This window comes from Sciurus vulgaris (genome assembly GCF_902686455.1).
Source record: "Sciurus vulgaris genome assembly, chromosome: 8".
NCBI classification, from domain to species: Eukaryota; Metazoa; Chordata; class Mammalia; order Rodentia; family Sciuridae; genus Sciurus; species Sciurus vulgaris.
The window spans coordinates 137,585,944-137,611,118 of NC_136468.1; the positions used below are offsets into that span (position 1 = coordinate 137,585,944).

At 38.7% G+C, this 25,175-nt stretch overlaps 1 protein-coding gene across 2 annotated transcripts in view; it reads left to right on the forward strand.

The window, feature by feature from the left end:
• Positions 1-1,764: 1,764 nt before the first annotated feature.
• The window catches only part of SPPL3 (signal peptide peptidase like 3), a 120,413-nt gene continuing 97,002 nt past the window's right edge, over positions 1,765-25,175 (forward strand). The window contains exons 1-2 of one of the 2 annotated variants that reach the window (XM_079151398.1): positions 1,801-1,927; positions 2,171-2,286. In XM_079151398.1, the coding sequence (XP_079007524.1) occupies positions 2,174-2,286 (113 nt within the window). In that variant the 5' untranslated portion in view covers positions 1,801-1,927; positions 2,171-2,173. Of the gene's footprint in view, positions 1,928-2,170; positions 2,287-25,175 lie in introns of both variants that reach the window. The other variant, XM_079151399.1, reaches the window with a different exon arrangement.

The following is a 25,175-nucleotide window of genomic DNA, read 5'->3' on the forward strand; positions in this document are numbered from 1 at the left end:
TTTTCATTCACAATAGTAGGGTGACTTGGCTAGGCCCTTCAAAGTCAGGCCTCAAAGCACCTTTAGTCTCTTTTCTCAATAATTCATAGCACAAATCATTCATCCCATCCCTGAACCAAACTCGCCCTGAACTTCCACATCTGTAGGCCTTGCCTCACACCATTGTCTCTTCTTGGTAAGTTTCTCAGGGTTTCACTGCCTCACTCACTTTTTTGGGGGGTGGGGTACTAGAGATTGAACCCAGCCTTTTTTTTTTTTTTTTTAATTTTGAGAGAGTCTCACTAAGTTGCTTAGGGCCTTATGTGATTACTGAGGCTAGCCTCGAACTTGTGATCCTCTTGCCTCAGCCTTCCCCAATTGCTGGGATTACAGGCGTGGGTCATCACACTTGGCCTGCCTCACTCACTTCTGAGAAAACATTTCCTAGTGTAGGAGACCTCAACTCATGGCTCCTTTCTCTCTTCCCCTGATCCTAAGATTTACTGTTGGTTTCTGGTCTAACTCTGTTATGTTTACTTCTGTGTCTGCTTCCTGCCCTCCAGGTGGGCAGTTTCCTGAGCTTTTTGCTCTTGCTATTCCTTCTGCCAGGAACCCCCTTCCTACCTTGGAATCTTTAAATGTTGTCATCCTTCTAATGTCATCTGAAACATACCTGCGTCAGTAAGACCCGCTTTGACCTCTCTGCTAAAGTAGTCACTCTGTCCCATTACCTAAGATGTGTTATCGTCTTAAAACTTAGCAGCATCTGAAATTATTCTTATTTATTCATTGGCTTGGACTCTCTCTCTTCCTCTAAAATGGAAGCGCCTGGAGGGTGAGACCAAGCAGAATGAGTTGACACATAGTTGACACCCAATAAATATTTGTCGATTGGGTACACGAAGACAAGCATAGTTATTTTACTTGGCCCAGAGCCTGGGCGCAATAAAGTTTGCCTCCTTGGAATTTGCTAAATGAATGAAGGAACCAACGAACTAGGAAGTAAAGAATGCAGTTCTCAGCTTGCTGACCGACAGGTTAACTGACAGTTGGGGACCCGCCGGCAGCAGGCTGTTGATTGAAGGTTGACAGCTGAGTGGCAGTCAACGGACGCACTCCTGGGGTTCCTGATTGGCTGGTGCATCAGCAACTCGGAAAGGGGCGGGAGGCGGGAGGGACGCAAGGCGACTGCTGCGCTTGGAGGGGCCGCGGCGGCCGCACGAGGCGGCGGCAGGCGTCCGGCGGCCAGAGGCTGTAAGAGCCACAGTCGCCTGGAACCAACAGCCGACGTCTCCGCGCATGGGCCGGGCGCGAGGGGCGGGGCGCGCGTCACGTGAGCGTGTTTTGGGCACGTGACCCGCGCGGGGCCAAGGCTCGCCCCCGCCCCCTCCCTCCTCCCCTCGGCGGGTGTGATCCGAGCGGCCTCGCCTCACCGCCTAGCGCCCCCCTCAGCCGCCGCCGCCGTCGCCACCGCCGCCGCCTCGGCCCGCCCGCCATGTCCCCCGGCCGCCGCCGCCGCCGCCCGAGCGCGGCGCTCCCGCGGCCCGCCGCGCGCTGAGCGCGGGCCCGTGCTGCCGCTCGTCCGCCCCGGGGCCCCCTTGTTCTCCGCGCCGCCGCCGCCGCCGCCATGTTGGGTTTAGAGCCGCAGCGGAGCCGCCGCCGCCGCCGCGGGTGAGGGAGGCCGAGAGCGGAGCCCGCCCCGCCCCGGGGCCCAGGGAGCGGGGCCGCCTCGGAGCCCGGCCTCTCCCCGCCAGCCGCCTTCCCGGCCCGCCGTGCGAGCGGGCCAGCGAGCGAGCGAGCGAGCGAGCGAGCGAGCGCCGGGCCCCGGCCGCGCCTTCCGCTCCCTGCGCGAGCGAGCGAGCGAGCCAGCCCGCCGCCGCGGGGCCCGGCCACAGCCTGCAGCGGAGCCCACGAGAGGCAGCGCCATGGCGGAGCAGACCTACTCGTGGTGAGTGTGGGGCTCCGGGAGGCCGGGGCGCGGCGGGTGGGGGGCGGCGCGCCGGCCGCGCGGGGGGAAGAGGAGGAGGAACAGGTGCGTGCAGGGCCGCGGGATGGGGGTGCACGCCCCCTTTGCCCCCGGCGGAGGGGCGGCTGGCGCTCCGCGAGGCGGCGAGCGGCCGCGGGGACCCGGCGTCCGAGAAGGGGGATGGAGGCGGCGGCGGCGGATGTCATTTGGCCATGGGCGGAGCAGGTGATGGAGAAGGGGAGTCTGACCCCGGGAGAGGGAATCCCTGCGGAGGGGAAGTTGAATCCGACGGGCACCCCGGACCCGACGTGGGACGGCAGCTGGGCAGCGGGAGTGGAAAGGTGGAGAGAGGCGGGCCGGGGCAAAGGTGGGCCACTGGCTGGAGAGGAAGCTCGGGTGGGAACAGGTGATAAGAGGCAGAACTCGCAAGTTGCGAGCGAGGAGCAGCCGTCCTCTCTGGGGCTGCTCTTGAGCTCTGGCATCCGGAGCTAAGGGGCAGTGAGGGAGGGAGCCCGGGGGCGCCTGGCAGAGGGGAGTTGGAAGGGGGGCCTGTTTGGATAACCACCGTCTGGTGGCGGCAGGGAATGGGCAGAAGCCTTGTCAGGGTTGCGCCCGTGTTCTTAAGAATTTTAAGTGTGCTTGCGCCTTAGGCCTGTTACCGAGATGGAGGATCTGCAAGTTGTGTCCATTGCTGTGCGACTTTTGTAGCTCACCAGTGTCTGACAAGCATACTTGCAGTTTAGGGGCACACATATCCTGAGAAGGGAATGTCAAGGTTTGGGGAAAGAGGGAAGAGAGGACTCCTTTTCTCATGCAGAGGTGGAAGATTTGCAGAAGGGATGGAAGGAAGAAGATCGTGAAGTATGGGAATTGTGCGGTGGGAAGTAATGGCTCGAGGGTGAGGAAGCAAGAAATAGTGATTGTAGGTGTGGGAACGGGAAATCTGGTTGCAGTCTAGAGAGATTGTTTGAAGGTGTTTTATTCTTTGAAGCAAATGTGTTTTGGGACAGAATGGTAGACTTCCATTCTTAGAAAAGAGCACAGAAGAATGGAAAGTGTATGGCGTTTGGAGTTGGAAGACCTGATTTGGAAGTCTGGTTCACCCTCTAACTTGTTTTGTAACTGGGCAAGACTTTAGTGAGTTCTTCATTCCTTTTTCCTTATCTTTAAAAAAGGGGATTGCCTTTTTTGCAGGCTAAAAGATTAAATGAATACCTTTATGAAACATTTGACAAATTGGGAAGTGCTCTCTTCAATTGTGAAGTGCCATAATTATAACTTAATTGTAATTATCATAGGGAAACATGAAAAAATGGGTAATGTCTGAATATAAAGAATGGTTTTAGGTAGGAAGCCTTAATCAAATGGGTGATTCGTAGTGTTTGGGATCACGATAGATTAGGAACTTGTATCCTCACATAGGGAAAGAGATTAGTGATAGAAGATAATAATTCAAAAGGGAACTTAAATGAGGTATACACAATTTCAAGAAGATAACATAGAAAAGACGTAACTCTGCAAGAATTAAAATCTTAATCAACAGTCCTGACTGCATAGTATTTTAAAAAGACAAACATATGATAGTTTTGAGCAGCAGTGCTGCATCTTAGTAGCAGGTGGTGTGGAACATAAGGTTACAGTTCACACATTCTTGTGGATGAAGTAAGAACTGCAGCTGGGGGTGATTCTGTCATGCTTCTTGGTAACTCATCTGGAGCTTCTCCTACTCTGGTCCGGATGAGAGTTCTCATGGCTGCCTTGTTTTTACTGTATTGTATGGAAACCATCCGTGATTGAAAAAGTAGAAAGTAGAGTGGTTGAGAAATGTGGAAAGTGTTTTTACTGTAGATTAGCCACACACTACCTCTGTGTAATGTGGGTTGGCTCTATTAGTTAAGGGGGAATTACTTTGTGAAGTTTGATAGTTTTATTCTAAAATTCTTGAGATCTCAGTTCCCTTTATTTAGGTTACAGGCAGTGGAGTTCCTAAAAAACCAGGATGCTAAGCTAACCCCTCACCTCTAGCATGTTTTGAGATGGAGAAAAGGGGGAGAGATTTGGAAAACTGGACAACTTCCTAGTTCTTCCTGAGTCAGCAGAGCAACAATAAAAAGAGCTATATGCATGGCATTTAATATACACTTATTATTTCTCCAACCTCCCTAGGAAGAGGATATTTTCCTATTTTCTATAGAGGACAGTCTGAGAAGGTCAAATGAAGTGGCCAGAGCATTTCATCCGTGATTCATTCTTTTGTTTAACATTAATTCTCTTTTACCTGTTTTCATTGAAATATAAATATAGAAAACATTCCAAAAAGTATCTGTGTAAACTGATTTTTAGATTACCTATAATTTTGCAGTATCTTTGGTACTCTTCCATTGGCTTGTGCAAATAAAATTAAGAATTGATTTTTTTTTAAAAACTTGCATATTACTTATCTGTATGTGGCCTTCAGGAAAAATCAACCTGTGGAGACTGCTGTGGCACTGTAGATTTGTCTGAGGATGGAGTCAGTGAGGAATGTAGACACATATGAAAACAGGTTCCTTTAGGATTTTTCATGTAGTTAGACATATAAGCTGTAAAACAAGATTGGCCAGGAGTTGGTAATTAGTGAAGTTCAGTGATATGTATGTCAGAGGTTCATTATTTTAGTCTATTGTTTTTTGGGGGGGCATCAGGAATTGAACACAGGCGCACTTAACCACTGAGCCACTCCTCAACCCTTCCTATTTTTTAGTTTGAGACAGGATTTTGCTAAGTTGCTAAGGCGGGTCTCAAAATTGCAATCCTCCGCCTCAGCCTCCCAAGTCACTGGGATTACAGGCGTGTGTCACTGTGCTCAGCTAGTGTTTTTTTTTTTTTTAATATTTTTAGCTGTAGATGGACACAATATCTTTTATTTATTTATCTATGTGGTGCTGAGAATTGAACCCAGTGCCTCCCACATGCTAGGCGAGTGCTCTACCACTAAGCCATGTCCCAGCCCTCAGCTAGTTTCAATACTTGTATTTCTGTCTGCATCCATTCCTCCTGTTCTTGTGTAAATACTGAATCTCCTCACTAAACACTCTCCTTTGTCCTCCCATAATACCTAGCACATCGTCTTGCACATAGCCCCTGTTTAGTAAATTTTGAGTGAAGATGATAGTAAATTTTCAGGGTGGTTCATCCTTTGTTGAAAGAATATTAAGAGGGAGGCTACTGAAGGACAAATGTTTATTATTCATGTACTTATAGAGAAGAGCCTTTGGTAATTGGATTTCCTGATGTCCAAATGCTTTAGATTGAGGAATGCTGCCTCATAAAGTTGTAGATAAAAGCTATTGAGAATTAAAAGGAGAACTTAAAATAACTGGTAGTAACACCATGATCTTTGTCATGATGTAATGACAAAATTTTGCCTATATCCTTTTTTGCACATACACTGAGGAAGTAAAAGAACACATGTGAAAACAAACTGAATGTGCAAACTAGACTTATTAATTTGAGAAAAACACCTTTGTTAGTGTAGGCTTATGAGCAATTGTGTTAGTGTAAGTTCTGGAAGAAACAGAAGCTTGTCTCTTGATGTCTTTGCAGTACTTATATGATTGCACTTGGACCCTGCTAAAAATTACTTATGTTTAGGTTAATGTTTGTGCAGGGTGAAAGGAAGTCAGTTTGTCCAAACCCTTCAAGTGAATTCATTAGCAAAATATTATAGTTTGATTTTGCTAAGGTTTCACAAGCATTGCAAAATAAGGAAGCTAAGACTCCAAGAGTATAAATAATTTGCCTAAGGATGCAAATGGTAAAAGGACCCAAAGGCAAGACAGTTTGACACTAAGATTCTGAGACTGAATCTGTCATTACTCTAAGACAACCATTTTTTCCTTAAGTTCCTGTATTGGCCTTCTCTTTGGGTTTTCTCCATTCTCCTGAGTGGCCTTCTAACAACTTCAGCCAGATCATGGCAGTTCTGTGCTTAAAATTCTGCAGTGGCTTTTGACCACGGTTAGAATAAAATCCTAATTCCTTAGTGCAGTTCTTCATGTTCTGGTCTTGTGTTTATCTCTTAAAGATGACAGACAATAAACTAAATAAGTTATACAAGAATAGGACCCTTTCTGTTTTGCCCCCCTCTCCCCCCCCGTGTATAATAGATAGTTGGGTAAAATTATACTGGATTGATGAATGAGAATGCTTCCATCTGTGCTATTTTAAAATCTGATTTCAGGGGTTCATTATATGGAGGTGATATATTATTATGATAATGGGCATTATCACGTTATGTATTTGCAAGTAGCACTAAAGCTGAGAATGAACAATAATGCAGGTCTTCAGAACAAATGGAAGGCAGTTCTAAGTGAGGATTATTGTTGTGATCATTGTGTCTGACATGAGCATATCTGATTGTAGTTGCTAAAAGTTTGTTTTTGAGAGAAACTAGTGGGAAACATATGTCTAGAAGTATAGATGTTAGAAGATTGCTTATTATTTTAAAAACATGTTTTGCCTATAGTTAAGTGCTTTGATAATATTGTTTGGGTGATGCATGATTTAAACTAAAATTAGCCAAAACTAATTCCATGAGTTGGTATTTAAATCGTTTTTCTCAATGTTTATTATGAAGCCCTTAGGGGAGAAAAAAACTAAAGAGTTTGTAACCATATCAGCCTGTAATTATCAAGTAGTACTAAGAATTTAAATACCCACAGTTCTTGTATTTCTCAAAGTAGATTTCTATGTGTTCATTTGTTTTAGAGATGACAGTGCCATTGAATTGGGATATGTTACATAGTTCTATATAGTTATGTTTATTTTAACAACAGTAACATTATTTCGTTTTCATCATTCTTACCTGTTTTATCAAACCATTTCATGAAAAAATCAGAAAATGTTCTAAGAACAAAGTGTCTGACCAAGTGCTGTTTTAGTTGAGTATTGTTGTGGCATCTGAAACTTGATGTGATTGCTGACCCTGGCAGTAAAGCCAGTGAGTATAAATTTTGATTTTTAAAATCCTTGTCTGGCTGGGGAGATAGCTCAGTTGGCAGAGTGCTTGCCTTGCAAGCACAAGGCTCCAGGTTCAATCCCCAGTACCACCAAAAAAAAAAAAAAAAAAAAAAAAAAGCTAAAATCCTTGTCCTCTTTTGTTTTTTTGTTTGTGGTACCAGGGATCAAACCTAGGGCTTTGCACATACTAAGCAAGTGCTCCACCACTGAGCTCTAACACCCATCCCTTGAGTTTTAAAATTCTGTAATCTATACATTGATATTCATGGAGTTTAATTTTCCTTCATAGGAATTAAAATATTGGCTTTGTGTGTTACATGTATAAATTAGGAACTGTTTGTGACTTTTAATTTCTGTAGCATATTTTCTAATCCTCACCTAAAGATTTAGAAGCAGAGGACCCTTCTGGAATTTTAACTTCTTTGGTGTTCAGAGGGGCTTCAGGTGACCAAAGCCATTTTATAGGGGGAAATCTGCAGTTAGTCCTCGTGATCCTTGCATTGAATTTTTACCACTCGGCTTTTTAATAGGTCTCACTAAGGCCACAGTTTAAAATAAAACATTCCGAGTTGCTCTGATAAGACTAGCCTGAACTCCTAAGAAAATTGTTTGAAGCTATTTTTAAAGTATTATACCAGTAACTATACATTAGCCTAATTGAGATCTTATAGAATTTCATTTCTTGGCTTATAGTGCTTACTCTAACTGGGTGGGAAAATTATAGATAATCTCTATTTTGGAGTTTTTTTGATGGTGAAGAACCACTAAAGGTAGTGCTCTCAAAGAGAAGTATGCTATAGTTGTTCTTACATGTTTTTGAATATAATGAATATAAGTGATCATTCAAAAAAATTCCATTTTCGTTTGAAATTGAGATATGAGCACCAAATTCTTTATTGGTTTCTTTTCATGAAATCTCTATTTTGAGAGTGAATTTTACCTCTCTTTAACTTTGACCTAGCCAAGCCTAGTCCCAGTGTTCATTTTGCACAGTGACTGTGCCTGTCCTCTGTGAGGCTGTTGAGAGGATTCAGTGAGGTGATGCATGTAGAGTGCTTTGTAAATTGCTAAGTGCTATACAAAGGCAAGCTATTTGTTGTCTTCATTATTCATTTGATCCCAATAGGTTTCAGACAGTTCCTCACTATAGAAACAGTTTTTCTTGTTTCATAATTTAACCAGCATTTTAACTTTTGAGATGTCCATTCTGTTTAGAATGCCAAATAATACCATATGGGAAAAAATAAAATCGTTTGTATATGGTCCCCCACCCCTTGGTACTGGGGGTCGAGCCTAGGGGTGCTTTGTCATGTACCAATGTGTCCGTCTTACAATTCGTCATTGATTTATATTATTGTCTTTGAATGGCCATAAGGTCTCACCTTTCACATTCCATCACAACAGTCCACAAAACAAAGCTATGAGTGAATAAAGTTAACTTTTTTTTCCATATGGTAGTTTTATTTTGATCTTTTAAAAGATAATTTCCTTCATAATCTAATCAAGAAGGAGCAATGGGGTGGATAAATCCATCTCTGGTTTTCTTTGTAATGCACAGGAAACGTTTTCCACCTTTCTAAAATGCCTGAGGAGTGACTCTGAGCAGTTTCTTATCTATTTCCTTAACTCATACCAAGTCTGAGGGGCACACCCACTTCCCTTCATCTGAGAGCCCCAGGCCTGTGCTTCACTCTTGACCTAACTAGGACATGCCCAGTAGTTTTGTTCATTGTTCCTTCAACCTGGGCATACAGACCTTTTGACCTAAATATAGTGTCTGACGTTTTGTTGTTTCCTGTAAACCTTTATTTAAAAAGGAAATATTGTGCTGATACCTGTAGCTCTTTTCTGACTTTATAAACTTAATAGAAATTTAAATTAATTTCTCACAAATGTTTATAAAAACACTACTGTTAGAAGTAAAAATTAGTTGGAAAGAACAGATTCTTTAGATTAGTGTAAACATTTTTAGAAATGCCACCTGGGACTTCAAGCCAGGCTAGCTATAGTTAGTTGAATATTAGAGGTAAGGTCAGTTAATCAAGAAAGAGGAAAGAATGGAAGACTACAAACTGAGACTGAAGAAACTCACACTTGAGAAATGGGAGGAAGTAGAGGAATCAGAAGAAACTCCATCAGAAGTAGAATAATTACAAAGGTGCAGTGGCACAAGAAAATGAAAGGCACAAAAAGTTTCAGGGTCTGGAGTGTCAAAAACCTTCAGAGGGAATGAAAAAAAAAAACAAAACAAAAATCAGTCTGTTGAATTTGTAAAAGGAAGTCGTTATTGAAAGTGCACTAATAAAGATCAGAGTAGTGAAGGTGAAAGTCGAATTGGGGATGGATAATGAAGGGATAAAGGCCTCTTAGGGCTCTGAGGATTTGTTTGCGAAGATGTTAATGTGGACAATAAGGGGAGTGGGAGGGGGCAATGGCTGTAGTAGGCAGTAGGGTCATAAAGGTCTTTTTTTGTTTTCATCTGTTGTTTGTTTGTTTTTTAGTATTGGAGACTGAACTGAGGGGTGCTTTGCCACTTTCTTTTTAAATAGGGAGAAAATTGTGTGTTTGAAGGCAGGGGAAAGAGGAAATCGATCTTGGAAAGAGAAGAGTTATTTTTTTTTTAACTATATAAATTTAGAGATACTTTTTTATCATTATGGCTAGTTGTGAAGAGAATTTAATGGAAAATGCTTAATGTGTACATACAGTGTTTTTCTCCTTTGGTATTTGTATCGTCACTAGTCTAATTACCTTGTTATTTGGATGTTCTGGTTTTTTATTTTAATTGAGTATGAAATTCAACATCTTTAAGTCTGACTTTAAAATCAGTTTGGCTTTTACTTCCACATATTTCCTTTAAAACACTTATTACTTCTGCCAAGCTAGATTACTACGGTCTCCCTCTTTATTTAAAGTGGCTCTTCTACATGGTTGGTCTGTCTTCCAAGTCTCTAATATAAGTCTTACCTGTCTTTCAAGCTGAAATACTATCCTCTTGTTTCAGGGCCTTCTGATTGGCCTAGGAGAAATAGTCTATTGTAGTTACAGTTTTGTATCTGTTCCTGTCATATGGACAGCTCTTGTGATTTTCTGACCTTAAATGACTTTTCTTCTTTTTTGGTGGTACTGAGAATTGAACCCAGGGGCACGGTAACTACTGAGTCACATCCCCAGGCCTGGGTATTTGTTTGAGACAGTCCCTCTAAATTGATGCAGCTGTCCTTGAACTTGCTATCCTCCTGCTTCAGACTTCTGAGTGGCCGGCATTACCGATGTGTGCATCACTGTACCTGGCTATATTGGATGTATTTAATGTGGACGACTTCCTTTCTTGACATCGAACTTTGTAAGGACAGGATTAAAGTCATTCATTTCATGATATAAAGTGGTACATATAGTAGTTGCTCAGATTAAAAAAAAAATGTTTTAGAGGTGAAATTTGCTAGATGCTAAATTTTAGAACGTCTTCCTAAAACTGTAATGACAGGTCACATAGAAGCGGCTTGAATACTTAACCTAACATCTCAGTGCCCTTTGAAGCAAATACAAAAGTAAAATTGTTACTGTTAAGTTGGTTCAAGTGTTACAGCCAGATTTACTTACCTTCCTAACATCCTGATAACACCTAAAAAAGAAAAGTGACTTAACCCGGGAACCAAACACCTGAGGGAGCTGATTACAGAGGATCACAGATTTTTAGTATGGTCGTATTCATTAAATCTTTAGTCGTCTTGAACTGGACCATACCCTGTTACCAACTTGTTTCTACTCTCTCTCCCAAACAGGCACTTGTTAAATATGGGGTATACATTATTACTTTTCTAAAGTGGAGAAGCCCTGCTTTTTATTTTTTTCCCAAATTAAAACAATTTTAGAGAAAAAATTTCAGTAATATGCTCAACTGAAAATGCTTTGCAGGAAGACTTCCTTTGAGATGTGAGGAATTATAAACTATTGGAAACTAGCTTCTGAGCAGTTTAACATTTCTCTCTTTTTTGGCCATTATTTCAGTAATTCATTTTCTTGGTATTTAAGTTTATTGTTTAAAAGGCAATACAAATTTTTAAAAAATGGAATAAGCCTTTTCTTGCTTCTAAAAGTTCTCTGTTTCTTTTCTCTTGTTTAATAGATTATATGGAATAGGCAATTTAAAAATATCTCTTGGCCTGTTGTTTGCATATTTTAAATTTAATAGATAGAGCAGTGCCTTGGTCTTGATCAGAATTAACTAACAACATCATCTGGAATAGGCATAAACTAGAATTTGGGGGGTTTCGTTTATTTTTGGTTTTGAACCTTTACATGCTCTGTAGTGGTGAAAACTTATAGGCCTATGGATGATCTTTTGGTATGGAAATTCACGGATGGCAAAGGTTATTAAAAAGCCAAGGCTTAACATTATTAACCAGCTGGAGAAAAAAGGGAATAATAAGTAGAAGTAGGGGAGAATAGTGACTAGCAGGTATAATTGGACAGTAGAAAGAGAGGCAAAAATCATAGACCAAAAAGCGTTAGCATGCTTTAAGTAGGGACAACAAATGAAAAATAGAGCCAGCCATTAGGAAATAGGCAGTTGACCAGAGTCATCATCTAGCAAAGCTACAGATGGTGCTTAACATCTCTGGAAATCCAACTTTGTGTTCAGTTTAGATTTACAAAGTTGATAATGAGTCAACATTTAGTAATAAGGCAGTCTTAGCCTGCCCCAGCAGCTGTTGGGTACACCAGGTTGGGGCTTCACAGATAGAGGTTGGAGACCTTATTTCTCATTAAATAAGCCAGTAAATTCCTGCTCATTTCCCTCCCTCCCTTCCTCCACCTCCCCTCTCTCTCTCCATTTTTAAAATTTTATTTTTGCAATTTGCCTCCTCTTTGTTTCCCCAAACTTTTGTTCCAAAATGACCCATCTTGGTGTTCCCTGTATTTAACTCTTTTAATTATTGTTCCCTTGTAAAGTTTTGAGGACAGGACTATGTTTGGTTCATATGTTTATTATTAGTGGTTGTGGCTCTGTATATATTTTTTTCAAATAAGTGTTATTTCATATTTGATTTTAAACACAATAACCTCAAAGTAAAATTATATTTAGTAAGGTGAAAAAGTATATAATATCTTTGAGTTGCTGTCAGCCCTCAGTTTAAGAGCTTAAAGGGAAAGATATCAGATATCTAAGTGAGGTATATAGATCACTATCTTAAGCTGAGTAAATAACACTTATTAGACAGGACCTACTTTGATAATCATCATTGAACTTAAGAAATGTCTTAGTTATTGTGTCAGTTAGCTGTTGCCACATTAACTGCATAGCAAATTACCCCAAAACTCATGACTTGAAATAATCAAATATTCTCATGGATATGTAGGTTGACTGGTGCAACTCTGCTCCTTACTCCAGATCTGTAAGTTGGGACGGCTCATGCTTCGTGTGTGTTCCTTTTGGAACCGAGGCTAAATGGGCAGCAATGACCCAGGTGAAATTCCACTAATGGTATTGGCAGGAATATGAGAAAACAAGGGAAACCTGTAGGACTTCTTAAGATTCAGGCTTAAAACTGGCACACTGCCATTTCTGCTTCATTCTGTAGGGGTTTCTGCCACATCCCGCATGGGTGAGAAAAGGGTTATCTGCCAGAAGAGGATGTGGGCTGTAAATCAATCAGTTACCCATAAACTTATCTAATCAGTAAACACACGAAAGCCAATACTCTTATTAAATGAGAGGGGGCATGATGAATCAGGCCATACCAGATCTGGCCTCTAACAACATGGAGTAACCCACCACTCTTTTATGTATAGTCACACAGGTAAAGAGGGCCAAGGCCACGGCAAGAGCTGCTTCTGTGATGAACAGGATGCGGTGGAGTTAGGGGAGCCATTTTCACAGGGAAACTATCACAGGACCAGACAGGGAACCACTCCCACACAGCACCACATGCTCCCCAGCAATCTGGGACAGACCTCTGTGGCTGCCAGTTCCTAGAAGCCTGGCCTCTGTGTCCCATGGCTCAACCTTGTCTGATTCTGCTAGAGAAGGATGGCTTTCCATCGTTCTTTTTTTTTTTTTTTTCTTCCCTTTTTCCTTTTTTATTTAAAACATTTTTCCTTTTTAAAATTCTTTTATTTTATTTGTTCTGATTAATTGACATGACAATAGAATGCATTTATATATTTTGATAGATCATGCATAAATACAGTATAATCTCCCATTCTTCTCATTATACATATTGTAGGATCACATTGGTCTTGTAGTCATACATGCACATGAGGTAATAATGTCTGTTTTACTCTACTGTCATTCCTTCCCCCATGCCCCTTCCCCTCTCTTCACTCCCCTCTACCTAATATAAAGTAACTCTACACCCCCACCCCCACCCCTGCTCTTTATTGTGAATTAGCTTCCAAATATCAGAGAAAACATTTGGCCTTTGGTTTTTTGGTTTTGGCTTTTTTCACTTAACCAAAACCAAAAAACCAAAGTTAACTCCCTCCATTTACCAGCAAATGCCAGAATTTCATTCTTCTTTAAAGCTGAGTAATATTCCATCATATATATGTATATTTTATATATATAAAAATCACATTTTCTTTAGTCATCTGTTGAAGAGCATCTAGGTTGGTTCCATAGTTTAGCTATTGTGAATTGAGCTGCTATAAACATTGATGTGGTTGTGTCACTGTAATGTGTTGATTTTAAGTCCTTTGGGTATAAACTAAGGAGTGGAATAACTGGGTCAAATGGTGGTTCCAGTTTTCTGAGGAATCTCCATACTGCTTTCCATCGTGGTCACATGAATCTGCAGTCCCACCAGCAATGTATGAGTGTACCTTTTCCCTCACATCCTCACCAACACTTATTGTTGCTTGTATTCTTGATAATTGCCATTCTGACTGGAGTGAGATGAAATCTTAGTTTTGATTGGCATTTCTCTAATTGCTAGAGATGTTGAACATTTCTTCATTCTTTTGCCAAAAAAGAAGTCATATGGTTGAAACCAAGGACAAGGAGCCAAAAAATCTTACCCCTTTAGTGGAAGAACTGTAAAACCACATTGCTAAGGACTACATGCTAGGAGCAGCGAGGAATTAGGACCAGTAGTGCAATCTACCACAGCCAGGTTTCCTCTTCCCTTTTATAGTGCTACTTGTCAATTTTTTATTCTGTTCTAAAATGAAACATTTCATATAGGCAGATATCATGAAAGCCCCTTTCTATTGCAGTTTGTTTTTCATTCTAATATTTATATTTTGTAAATAGTTCTTTTGAGATATAATTTATATACCATAATAATTCAGACATTTAAATTGTACAGTTCAGTGAGTTTTGGTATATTCACAGTTGTACAGGCATCACCACAATCAATTTTAGAACATTTTTTTCCATCTCTGAAGAAAACCTGTACATATTAGCAGTTACTCCCCATTCCTCCTCATCAGCCTCTGGCAGCCACTTAATGGTCTTACTGGATTTGCCTGCTTCAGAATTATGGAATCTTACAGATATGTGATCTTTTGTGTCTCAGTTCCTTCATTTAATAATGTCTTTAAGACTCATACATGCTGAAGCATGTATGAGTGCTTCATTCCTTTTTATTACCCAATAATTTTCCTTTGTATGTGTATACCAACATATTTATTCATTCATCAGTTGATGGATGTTTGGGTTGTTTCCTCTTTGGGGCTATTATGAATAATTCTGCTATGACCATTTGCAAATCAATTTTTCTGGGTTAATATTTTAAGTAAATACTTTGAGTAAAATTGCATAGAGTTTCTGTCTTTAACATGTTAATGAACTGCCAGGCTTTTCCAAAACGGACAGCAACATTTTATATTCTTACCAACAATGTATTTGAGTTCTACTTTTGCATCAACACCAAAACTTGTCATTGTTTTTAAAATTATAATCATCCTGGTAGGTATGAAGTAGTATCTCATTGTGGCTTTTACTTGTGTGATGTTTTTATTTAATCAAGGGGTTTATAAAGAAAACTGTTTTAAAAGTTAGATGTTTGTTCTTAAAAATATAGTACTGAAGTTGAACCTCAGTTTTAGTTACCTCAAAATCTTACATAAAGAAAAAAGAATTTTAATACATGTCACTCCTTGGTGCCCACAGTCTGTTGTAGTCATTGCTTCAAGAATAGGTTGAGGGTAAGGAGATAGCTGATCAATACCCCAGAGACAGTGGATTAAAAAAACAAATGAAAACACCTTATCTTAGGGTCACTTTCATGTTTAGATAGAAGACTTTCACCATATTTGACCGTAGCATTAAGTAGTGTTGACTGTTGGATACCTTAGCATTATAAGAAATGTTCAGTCAGCCGTCATTCTGGTTTTCTTAGCACTGACATACAGTTACTCTAAGTGAAGATCATAAGCTTTTGGGTTATGGTCCATGAATGTGACAAGGGTCACAACTTAATTTACCTGATGTATCCTACTGCCTTTGTCTTTGAATTCTTGGCATTTCTGTTAGTATGAACCTAGGACCCATTTCTGAGTTCATGGATTCAAATTTGAAGGCCAAGTGAAATCCTTGGGTCATACAGTGCATGTTGTGGAGTTAAAGAATGCCATTGAGTGGTACTATCTTTTCAGTTAAGTTCACTTGGTGGCTATGTTGAGTTTTTGGTATACATTATGATTGTGATGATTTCCAAATATTTTTATTTTGACATTGGTTCATTACTCCTTTTTTTGGTACTGGGAATTGAATTAATTTGTGCTTAACTACTAGGCTACATTCTTGGGGTGCCTTTTAAAATTTTTAAATTTAGAGATAGGTTCTCACTAAGTTGTTCAGGGCTTTGCTAAGTTGCTGAGGCTGGCTTAATCTGAGATCCTCCTACCTTAACCTCCTGAGCTGCTGGAACCAGCTAACTTACTTTTGAAATGGGCTTGAAAGCCTTACCTTTATGAGAAACTGCCTTTCATTGTTCTTTGAGTTTCAGATGCTTTGCTTTGTTGGTATTATAAAATATCAATTTAAGACCTATTTCTCAACTGAGTGTACAGTCTGCAGTGACTAAGCTCCAAGTTAGTTGGACACATACTTAAACTAATTCTACTCCTTTGATGATAAAACCTAATTTAGGCTTCTTTGGCAACAGAACAAGACCTTAAGTACATGAAGTACTTATAATGTCTATTAACTATGCATAGTGCTACTTTTCAGTCGCTTGTCTGCAGAAGTATGTGTATTAAATTATGGTCTGATGAGATCTTCCTTGGAATGATAGGCATTACTAATGTATGTACCTGTTGCCTTTCTTTAAAAAAAAAAAAAAAAAGAGGAGGAGGAAAGAGGAGTCAGGATTCTGAAACATTTCTAGCCACAAGGGTGGCAGATAAGGGATTTTGGAACCTTAATGTATGTTGGTGAAATTTTGGAAAATGCAGATAAACACAGAAGAAATAGAAAAACCTCTCATAATTGTATAACCTAAAGGAATCTTTCCTTAAATTTGTTGCATATCCTTCAGGTCTTTTAAAAAATGCATGTGTTGCGACTTTATTTTTAAAAAATTAAACAATAAAATTTCATTGTTGAAAATCAGAGATCCCAATCAGAAGTAAAGTTATAATTGCCTAAAATTTAAATTAATGGTAGGTAACATTTCATATTACCCATTTAGAATTACATATAGGAACTATAGGTCATTTTTAACACAAAAAATGGGAGCAGGTACATACTATTATTTTATGTGACTTTTAGTATCTACAGAAGAATATGTCTGCTGGCTATGTAAGTTATGAAGAATAACAAACACTCATGAACTCCATCTATCAAGAACTGTAGCGTAGCCACTCGAGGTGGCACATACCTGTAATTCCAGTGACCCAGGAGGCTGAGGCAGGAGGATCGAGAGTTCAGAGCCAACCTCAGCAAAAGTGAGGTGCTAAGCAACTCAGTGAGACCCTGTCTTTAGGTAAAATACTTAATAGAGATGGGGATGTGGCTCAGTGGTTGAGTGCCCCTGAGTTCATTCCCTGGTAATCAATCAACCCTGCCCTCCCTCAAAGCAAAGAAAAAAAAAAGAACTACAGTGTAACCAATGATCTGGAAGCTCCTTTGTACTTCTTGGTCCCTCCTATCTCTACTCCCTGTTCCTACTGGGTAACTGCTATATAAATTTTGTGTTTATCATTCCCTTTCTTTAAAAAAAACAAACTAGTTTTACATTTGCATTTGTTTTACTATACGACATACTTTTGCTTTGTTATAAATAAGGTGAGGTATTATAAAAATACTATGTATTGTCTTTTATAATTTGCTTTTTTTCAGTCAGTCTTGTTTCCAAGATTTGTCTCCCTTGTTACACTCATTTCCAGTGCTGTATAGTGTTCTACATCCTGTGAACATGCCATGATTCATTCATTCTCTTGTTGATGAGTATTTAGGTTATTATCTGAGGCAAGAGGTCTTGTGTGAACACTTGCGCATGTTTAAGAGGTGCTATTTGGGGGACGCATGTAACCCAAAAAATGGAATCAGTGAGTCTCTTTTAATGGTATTTTTGTATCCTAAGAAATTCTTCTCTAGCTTGAGGTTCTCTTAATAAACAGTTTAGGATTAATGCTTTGCCTTTCACATAAACTTTTTTATTTAGAGTGTTTTATATATTTATGGGTGAGTTAGGAATCCAGTTATCCCAGAATTAATTATTGACTAATCCCTTCTCAGTAATCTATAATGTCACCTGAGACTATTTCTTGCATATGTGTATATGAAAATGTTACAGTTGTAAACAGTATTTTATTATATGCTTTTATATTTAAGGTATCTCGAACATCTTTCCAAACCATTTAATATATTATATGTCAGTTTTTAGTGGGTACATAATAGGCCACTGTAGTCAGTACCTCTATTTTTATCATGTTCATTCCTGATTCTCTTAGTCTCCCTCTTCAAGAAAGCCTATAACTGGTTTTCTTTCTTAAAATGTGTGCATGAAAGCATGTATATAATGTAGTGTAATTCAGTGTAATCTTTTTATTGTGATAGTGTACAGTCCAGTAGCATAACGTATATTCACATTGTTGTATAACCATCAACATCTGATCCCAGACTTTATCTTCTCAAATTGAAACTCTGTACCTGTTGAACTCTTTTTAACTCCCCATCCCCTTGTCCCCATGAACCCTGGCAGCCTCCCTTCTTCTTTCTGTCTGTGAATTTGACTGTTCTAGGTACTTCATATAATTGAAATCTCAAATATTCTATTGTGGCTGACTTATTTCACTTAGTATAGTATACTTACAGTTCATTCATTGTAGTCTGTGTCAGAATTTCCGTTTTAATAAGACTGAATAAATTTCAGTTGTATGAATGTGTAGCACATTTTGTGTATCCATTTATTTGTAGGTGAACACTGGTTGCTTTTGTATTTTGTTATTGTAAATAATGCTTCTGTGAACATGACTGTTTAAATAACTTCAAGTTTCTGCCTCAGTTTTTTGAATACTCAGTGGGATTGCTAGTTCATATGTTAATTCTATGTTTAATATTTTGAAGAACTGACATTACCATTTTTCATAGTGGCTGCATGTTTTACTGTTTTACTTTCACACCATATATGCATAAGGGATTTCAGTTTTTCTACATCCTTGCCAACACTAGTTATTTTTTCTCTTTAATAGCTATCCTAAGTGTATGAACTATTTCAAGTCTCTTTGTGGTTTCAGTTTATGCTTCTGTAGTGATAAGGGATGTTAAGCATCTTTTTTGTGTGCTTATTGACTATTAGTATATCTTTGAGAAGTGTCTGTTTAAGTCCTTTGACCATTTTTTAGTTGGGTCAATTTTTGTTGTAAGAGTTCTTTTTTTTTTTTTTAATATTAAACCCATACTAATAGTAACCTGGTGCACAAAAGTTTATAATTTTTATAATTTTAACAATGTCAGGTTTGTCTTTTTTTGGGGGGGGATGGGTTACTGGGGATTAAACTCAGGGACACGACCACTGAGCCACATCCCCAGCCCTATTTTGTATTTTATTTAGAGACAGGGTCTCACTGAGTTGCTTATTAGCACCTCACTTGTGCTGAGGCTGGCTTTGAATTTGGGATCCTCTTGCCTCGTCCTCCTGACCCCTGGGATTACAGGCCTGTGCCACCACGTCCAACTTGTCTATTTTTTTGTTGCCTGTATTTGTGGTGTCCATGAAATCCAGTGTCATAATACTTTTCCCTCTTAAAAAAAATTAAGAGTTTTATAGGTCTGTGATCCATTTTGAGTTTGTCTTTGTGTATACTAAGGGTTCAGATTCATTCTTTTATGTAACCACTTTTTAATAGAATGATAGTGGGCTATGCACATTATGATGCTATTATCTTACTTTTTTACACTCAATAGTGTTGCTCAGCCCCCACCATTTCCTCTCATCCTGTGTCCTTCAGTATTCCATTGAATGGTGTGAGTCAGTTTGTATGAGACCTTTTAAATATGTTTACCTTAACTTACTACTAACATTAAAAGAAAATCAAGTATAGAAACGTTAAACCCAGGCATGAAAAAGAAAGGGAAAAGAAGAGAGGTGGGAGAGTATAGGACTAAGTATCATCAATTTTTGCTCTCAGGAGGACAGAATGCACTTTCCTTGAAATTATCAGGCATAGGGTTAAAATGTATGTAAGTGTATATACTCTGTTTATATAATTTATCCTTAAATCAATCCCTGGAAGCATAGGTATTGCTTTCTTCGTTCTACAGTTGAATAATTTATTATGCACCTAAGATTTTATGATTAATGAATGGCAGAGCTAGAATTTGAACACAGGTATTTTTGATTACAAAACTAGAGCACTTTGCCATTAATGGTTCTCTGAAAGTAAAGGGAACCTTTAATCAAAGTAAGCTTGAGAAAGGTAGCACATTCAATCCCTTTCTTTTTTGAAAAATTTTTTTATTTATAGATGGACCTAATATCTTTATTTTTATGTGGTGCTTAGCTCAAACCCAGTGCCTCACGCATGCCAGGCCAAGTGTTCTACCACTGAGCCACAATCACAGCCCTAAATCCCTTTCTTGGCATAGCATATTATGAGCTCTGAGAAATTGGGTAGTTTAATTTTGTTTTAAATGTTAAAAGACACTAACTTGCTTAAGGGAAGCGTTTACTTGGCACCTTAGCAAATACCTGGAACATCTCTACTTTAGCACTGTTTTTGGAAGTGCCACTTATAGTTGTGTTCTCTTTCTTATGTCAGATCTAAGGATACTCTTAAATTCTAACTTGGTGAGGAAGAGATCAGTCCATAGATTTATCTAACACAGACCACTTGTGTAGCTTTTTGCCCAGGAGGTGTCAACTTTTGCCCCAAAGACTACTGTGGGTTAATTCCAAAGTAAGGTGCTTTTCCAAAAAAGTAAGGTAGATTCCATGTGACAACTTCCCTTGTCCATTTGACAAGTACTAAGCTATAGCTTATTACAGAGTGTACATGGTAAAATTGTGATCCAACAGAAGAATATATAAGATGCTCATTTAGAGATACTCAAGAAAAACTAGCATTTGACAAGTAGTTCTTCTTACATGTGAGCTCTTAAGATTGTGTCTTGGTCATGAGTTGTCCATCTTAACTATACCACAGATAATATAAACTGTAATTTAGGAAATGAAAGATTGTCTTTATTATGGATCTTGTCTTAGTCAGCCTTTTTGCTGCTGTGACTAAATGACCTGAGCAGCACAACTGTAGAGGAAGAAGAGTTCGTTTCAGGGCTCACGATTTCAGAGGTCTTAGTTCATAGAAGCCCAGCTCCATTCCTCAGGGTTCCAGGTGAAGCTGGACATTGTGGTGGGAAAGTGTGGTGGAGGGAAGCAGCTCACATCACAATGATCAGGAGGCAGAGAGAGATACTGAGACTCTACTCTCCAGATACAAAATATATACCCCATAGGCACACCCTACCACTTCAATTAATCCCATCAGGGTAATTCACTGATTAGGTTAAGACTTTTACAACCCAATCATTTCTACTCTTAACCTTCCTGCATATCTCACATGTGAACTTTTGGGGGACACCTCATATCCAATCCATAAACAGATACAGTATTTAAATACTAAACAAAAACTAGTGTCAGAGATGGTCAGCACATGAATGACTCAGTAGCCAACTTGCACTCATGTAAGAGAAAGTTATTTATCAACTGAATAGAAACCTGGTCCTTTGATTATCCATTGCTTTTAGTATTTATAGGGCTAAACTCTCTTTGTTTTTATACAGTGTTCTTTGATATTTTTGCCCATTTATTTTTCCAAGTTCTACAAAGTATCTTGTTAATGTTTTGATTGAAAGTATAATACAGCTGTAACTAGAACAGGATTGTCTTCTTTATGATATATCCCTTATCTGCAACTAACCAAAATTTTCCCCATTAAAGTTCAGTTTTTTAAAATGTATTCACTACATTAATTACCAAGTATTTTATGCTTTTTGTTGTTGTTTTAATGGAGCTATTTTCTCATTGTTTTTCTGGTTGATTATTAGTGGTTTGTAGAAATATCATTGATTTTTTTTCTTGTAGATTTGCTGTATATCCAGCAACTATAGTAGACAATTATTCTAATGATTCTTAAGTATCATATAGAATTAAGTCATGATATGTCTTTCAGTAACTTTTGTAATTCTTATTTGTTCCTGAATTAGGGTCCCTCCCTTTGTCTTTGAAACAGAAGGCTACTAATGCTTAACCTTGAAATTTGATATTGATTGTTTTAATGTGTCAAAAAAGAAAAAGTTCTTTTTATTAACATGAATGGGGATCTGGGGTTGTGACTCAGTGGTGGAGCACTAACCTAGTATGTGTGAGGCACTGGGATCAATTCCCAGCACCACGTATAAATAAATGAGTAAAATAAAGGTCCATTAACATCTAAAAAAATATTTTTTAAAAATGAATGGGATTGGTTGAATTTTATAAGACACAAAAGCTGTTACTGTAAAGACATTTTACATGTATCTTTTACAGGTTGTATATCAGTGGTTTTGCTTATTTAAAAAAAAAAAAAAACCTTGCATTCTTATTATTTAGTCATTTTATTATTTATTTGTTTTGGTACCAGCGATGGACCTAGGGACACTTAACCAACTGAGCCACATCCCCAGCTCTTTTTATTTTTTATTTGGGAACGAGGCCTTGCTGAACTCCTTAGAACCTTGTCAAACTTCTGAGCCTGGCTTTGAACTTGGAATCCTCCTGCCTCGGCCTCCTAAGCCACTGGGATTACTGGCATGCACCACCACGCCCACACCCAGCTTATTTAGTCATTTTAAATAAATCTCTTGAGGTATTTTTTTTTAATTGCTTTAGTAGTTTTTTTTTTTTTTTTTTAAGATTCTCATGGCAAGATTGTCTTATAGTTTTCTTTTAATTTTATCAACTTTAAGACCTAAATGTTTCTGCAGAATATTCTTACATCAGTATTTTGTTAGAGGAATTTAAATTACTGTGGAAAGCTGTTGGGTTTTAGTGCACTTAAGAGAGGAAATAAGGGGTGATTGGAGTTTGCTTTTGTGTCTGTAATTTTGGTAGTATCTTTTATAGATTTGTTCACCCATGTTTTCTTGTGTCGGTCTTGGTGCTTAATATTATCCATCGAAGTTCAGTTTTGAATTTATATGAGTGTTCCTGGTATTCTCTAATAATATTGATCTTTTTTTGCCTTTATATTCCCTTCTCATTTCTTTCTATTTATTTATTTTTTTTTAGTTGTAGGTGGACACAATAACTTTATTTTTTTATGTGGTGCTGAGGGTTGAATCCAGTGCCTCACACATGCTAGGCAAGCACTCTAACACTGGGCCACAACCCTAATCCTCCTTTCTCATTTCTAACCTTGAGATTTTTCTTTCCTTTTAATTTTTACATTTTGGGGAGAAGGGAAGTAGCTGGGAATTGAACCCAGGACTTGTGCATGCTAGGGAAAGCGCTCTACTGCTGAGCTATATCCCAACCCAATTTTTTGTAATTTTAAAGGGTAGTTTGCTTTTTGAGATGTAGTTGCCTACAGTAAAATTCATTCACTTTTCATATATAATGAGTTGTTGTCATTGCAGTACTGGGGATTGAACACAGGGGCCTTTTACTGCTATAGCCCCAGCACTTTTTATTTTTCATTTTGGAGCAGTCTCACTAAGTTGCAGGGACTGGCCTCAAATTTTCAATCTTCCTGTCCTACCCTCCCCAGTAGCTAGGATTACAGGTGTTTACCACCATACACAGTATTTAATGAGTTTTTTCGAAAATGTATATTATTGTAAAACTACCACCACAATCAAGATACAGTACATTTCTCCCATCACTACAAATAATTCCCTTAATCCCTTTTAATTCCCTCTTCTCACTTCCAGGCCCATAGTAACCACTGATTTGGTTTTTGTCATTACAATTTTGCTTTTCCAGCATTTTATATAAATGGAGTCATACTAAATGTAGTCTTTTGAACCTGGCTTCTTTCAACTAGAATAGTGGCTTTGAAATCATCCATGTTATTGGGTGTATCAGAAGTTTCTTCTTTTTATTGTTGGGTAATATTCCTTATGTAGATGTATCACAACCAGTGTCTCATTTTGGACTGTTATAAATAAAACTGCTATGAACATTCAAGAACAGAGCTTCTTGTGGCCACATGATTTTATTGTTCCTAGACTTGCTGGGTACGTAATGATTAGCCTATGTCTAGTTAGTCCGTCCCACCAGCAGCATGTGGAAGTTCCAGTTGCTCCATTCTCATACTAGTTGCTTCACTCTCATTGTTGGATATTGTCTATCTTTTTAATTTTAGCACATAATGGTCATGTAGTGGTGTCTCACTATTGGTTTTAATTTGTAGTTCCATGATGACTGGTGTTGAGCCTTTTTTTTTTTTTTTTTGGTGAGGGGAGTACCAGAACCTTGGGGTGCTTAACCGCTGAGTCACATCTCTAGCCCTTTTTTCATAGTTTATTTAGAGACAGTCTTGCTAAGTTCTGTAGGGCCTCACTAAATTGTTGAGTCTGGCTTTGAACTTGAAATCCTCCTGCCTCAGCCTCTTGAGCAGCAGGGATTATAGCCATGCCTGGCAAATGTTGTTGAGCATCTTTTTACACTTTTAATTACCATTAATATATCTTTGTTGAATGCCTGTTGAAATTTTCTGTTTCTTTCCATTGATTTTTGTCTAGTTATTGTGTTGTAAAAGTTCCTTTTATATTCTGCAGGCAAATTCTTTGTCAGTTGTGTACTTGGCAAAGATTTTTCTCTGTGAACTGCCTTTTCATTTTCTTAACAGCATTTTTTGAAGAATGAAGGTTTTTAAATTTTACGAGTGATTCAGTTTAGCAGGATTTTTTTTTTCTTTCTTTTGACATTTGTGCCCGTGAAATCTTTGCCTAAACCAATAATTATCTTTTCTGTGTTTTCTTCCAGAAAGTTTATATCTCTTGATTAGGTCTTTCATCCATTTTCAGTTAATTTTTTTGCATATAATGGCAGGTGATGGCATGTTTTTGTTTGTAATTTTCATATGAATATCTAATTTTTCCCACACCCTTTGTTGACAAAAAAAAACTATCCTTTTTTCCCATTGAAATACTTCATCTTTGTCAGAAATCAATTGACTGTAAATGTGTGTACTCTTTTTTTGTGGATCTGTATTTCTGCTTTTACATCAGTATTCATTTCCTTGCTACTGGGTATATAGTATTTTTGTTTGGTTTTGTTTTTGGTGTGTGTGGGACTGAACCCAGGAGTTTGTATATGCTAAGTATATACTCTTATTGCTGAGCTATATCATCAACCCCCATAGGAAGTCATAAAATTGTGTAATATGGGTCTTACAAATTTGTTCTTCTAATTTAAAATGGTTTGAACTGTACATTTTAGAGTTAGCTTGTCAGTTTCTAGTAGAACCTGCTGGGATTCTGATGGGGATTGTATTGATTCTGTAGATGAATTGGGGAGAATTGACATCTTTACAGTATTGATCTTCTGCTGTGTGGACAAGGTGTATCTCAAATTTTCTTTTTTCTTTCTTTCTTTCTTTCTTTTTTTTTTTTTTTAAGTGCTAGAAATTGAACCCAGGGCCTCATACATGCTAGGGAAGCACTACCATGGAGCTGTACCCTTTGATTTGAGACAGTCTCAAAACTTGTGGCCTCAAACTTGTGATTGTCCTGCCTCAGTCTCCCTAGTAGCTGGAATTACAGGTTTGCATCACTGCAGTTGGTTATAGTGTGCAT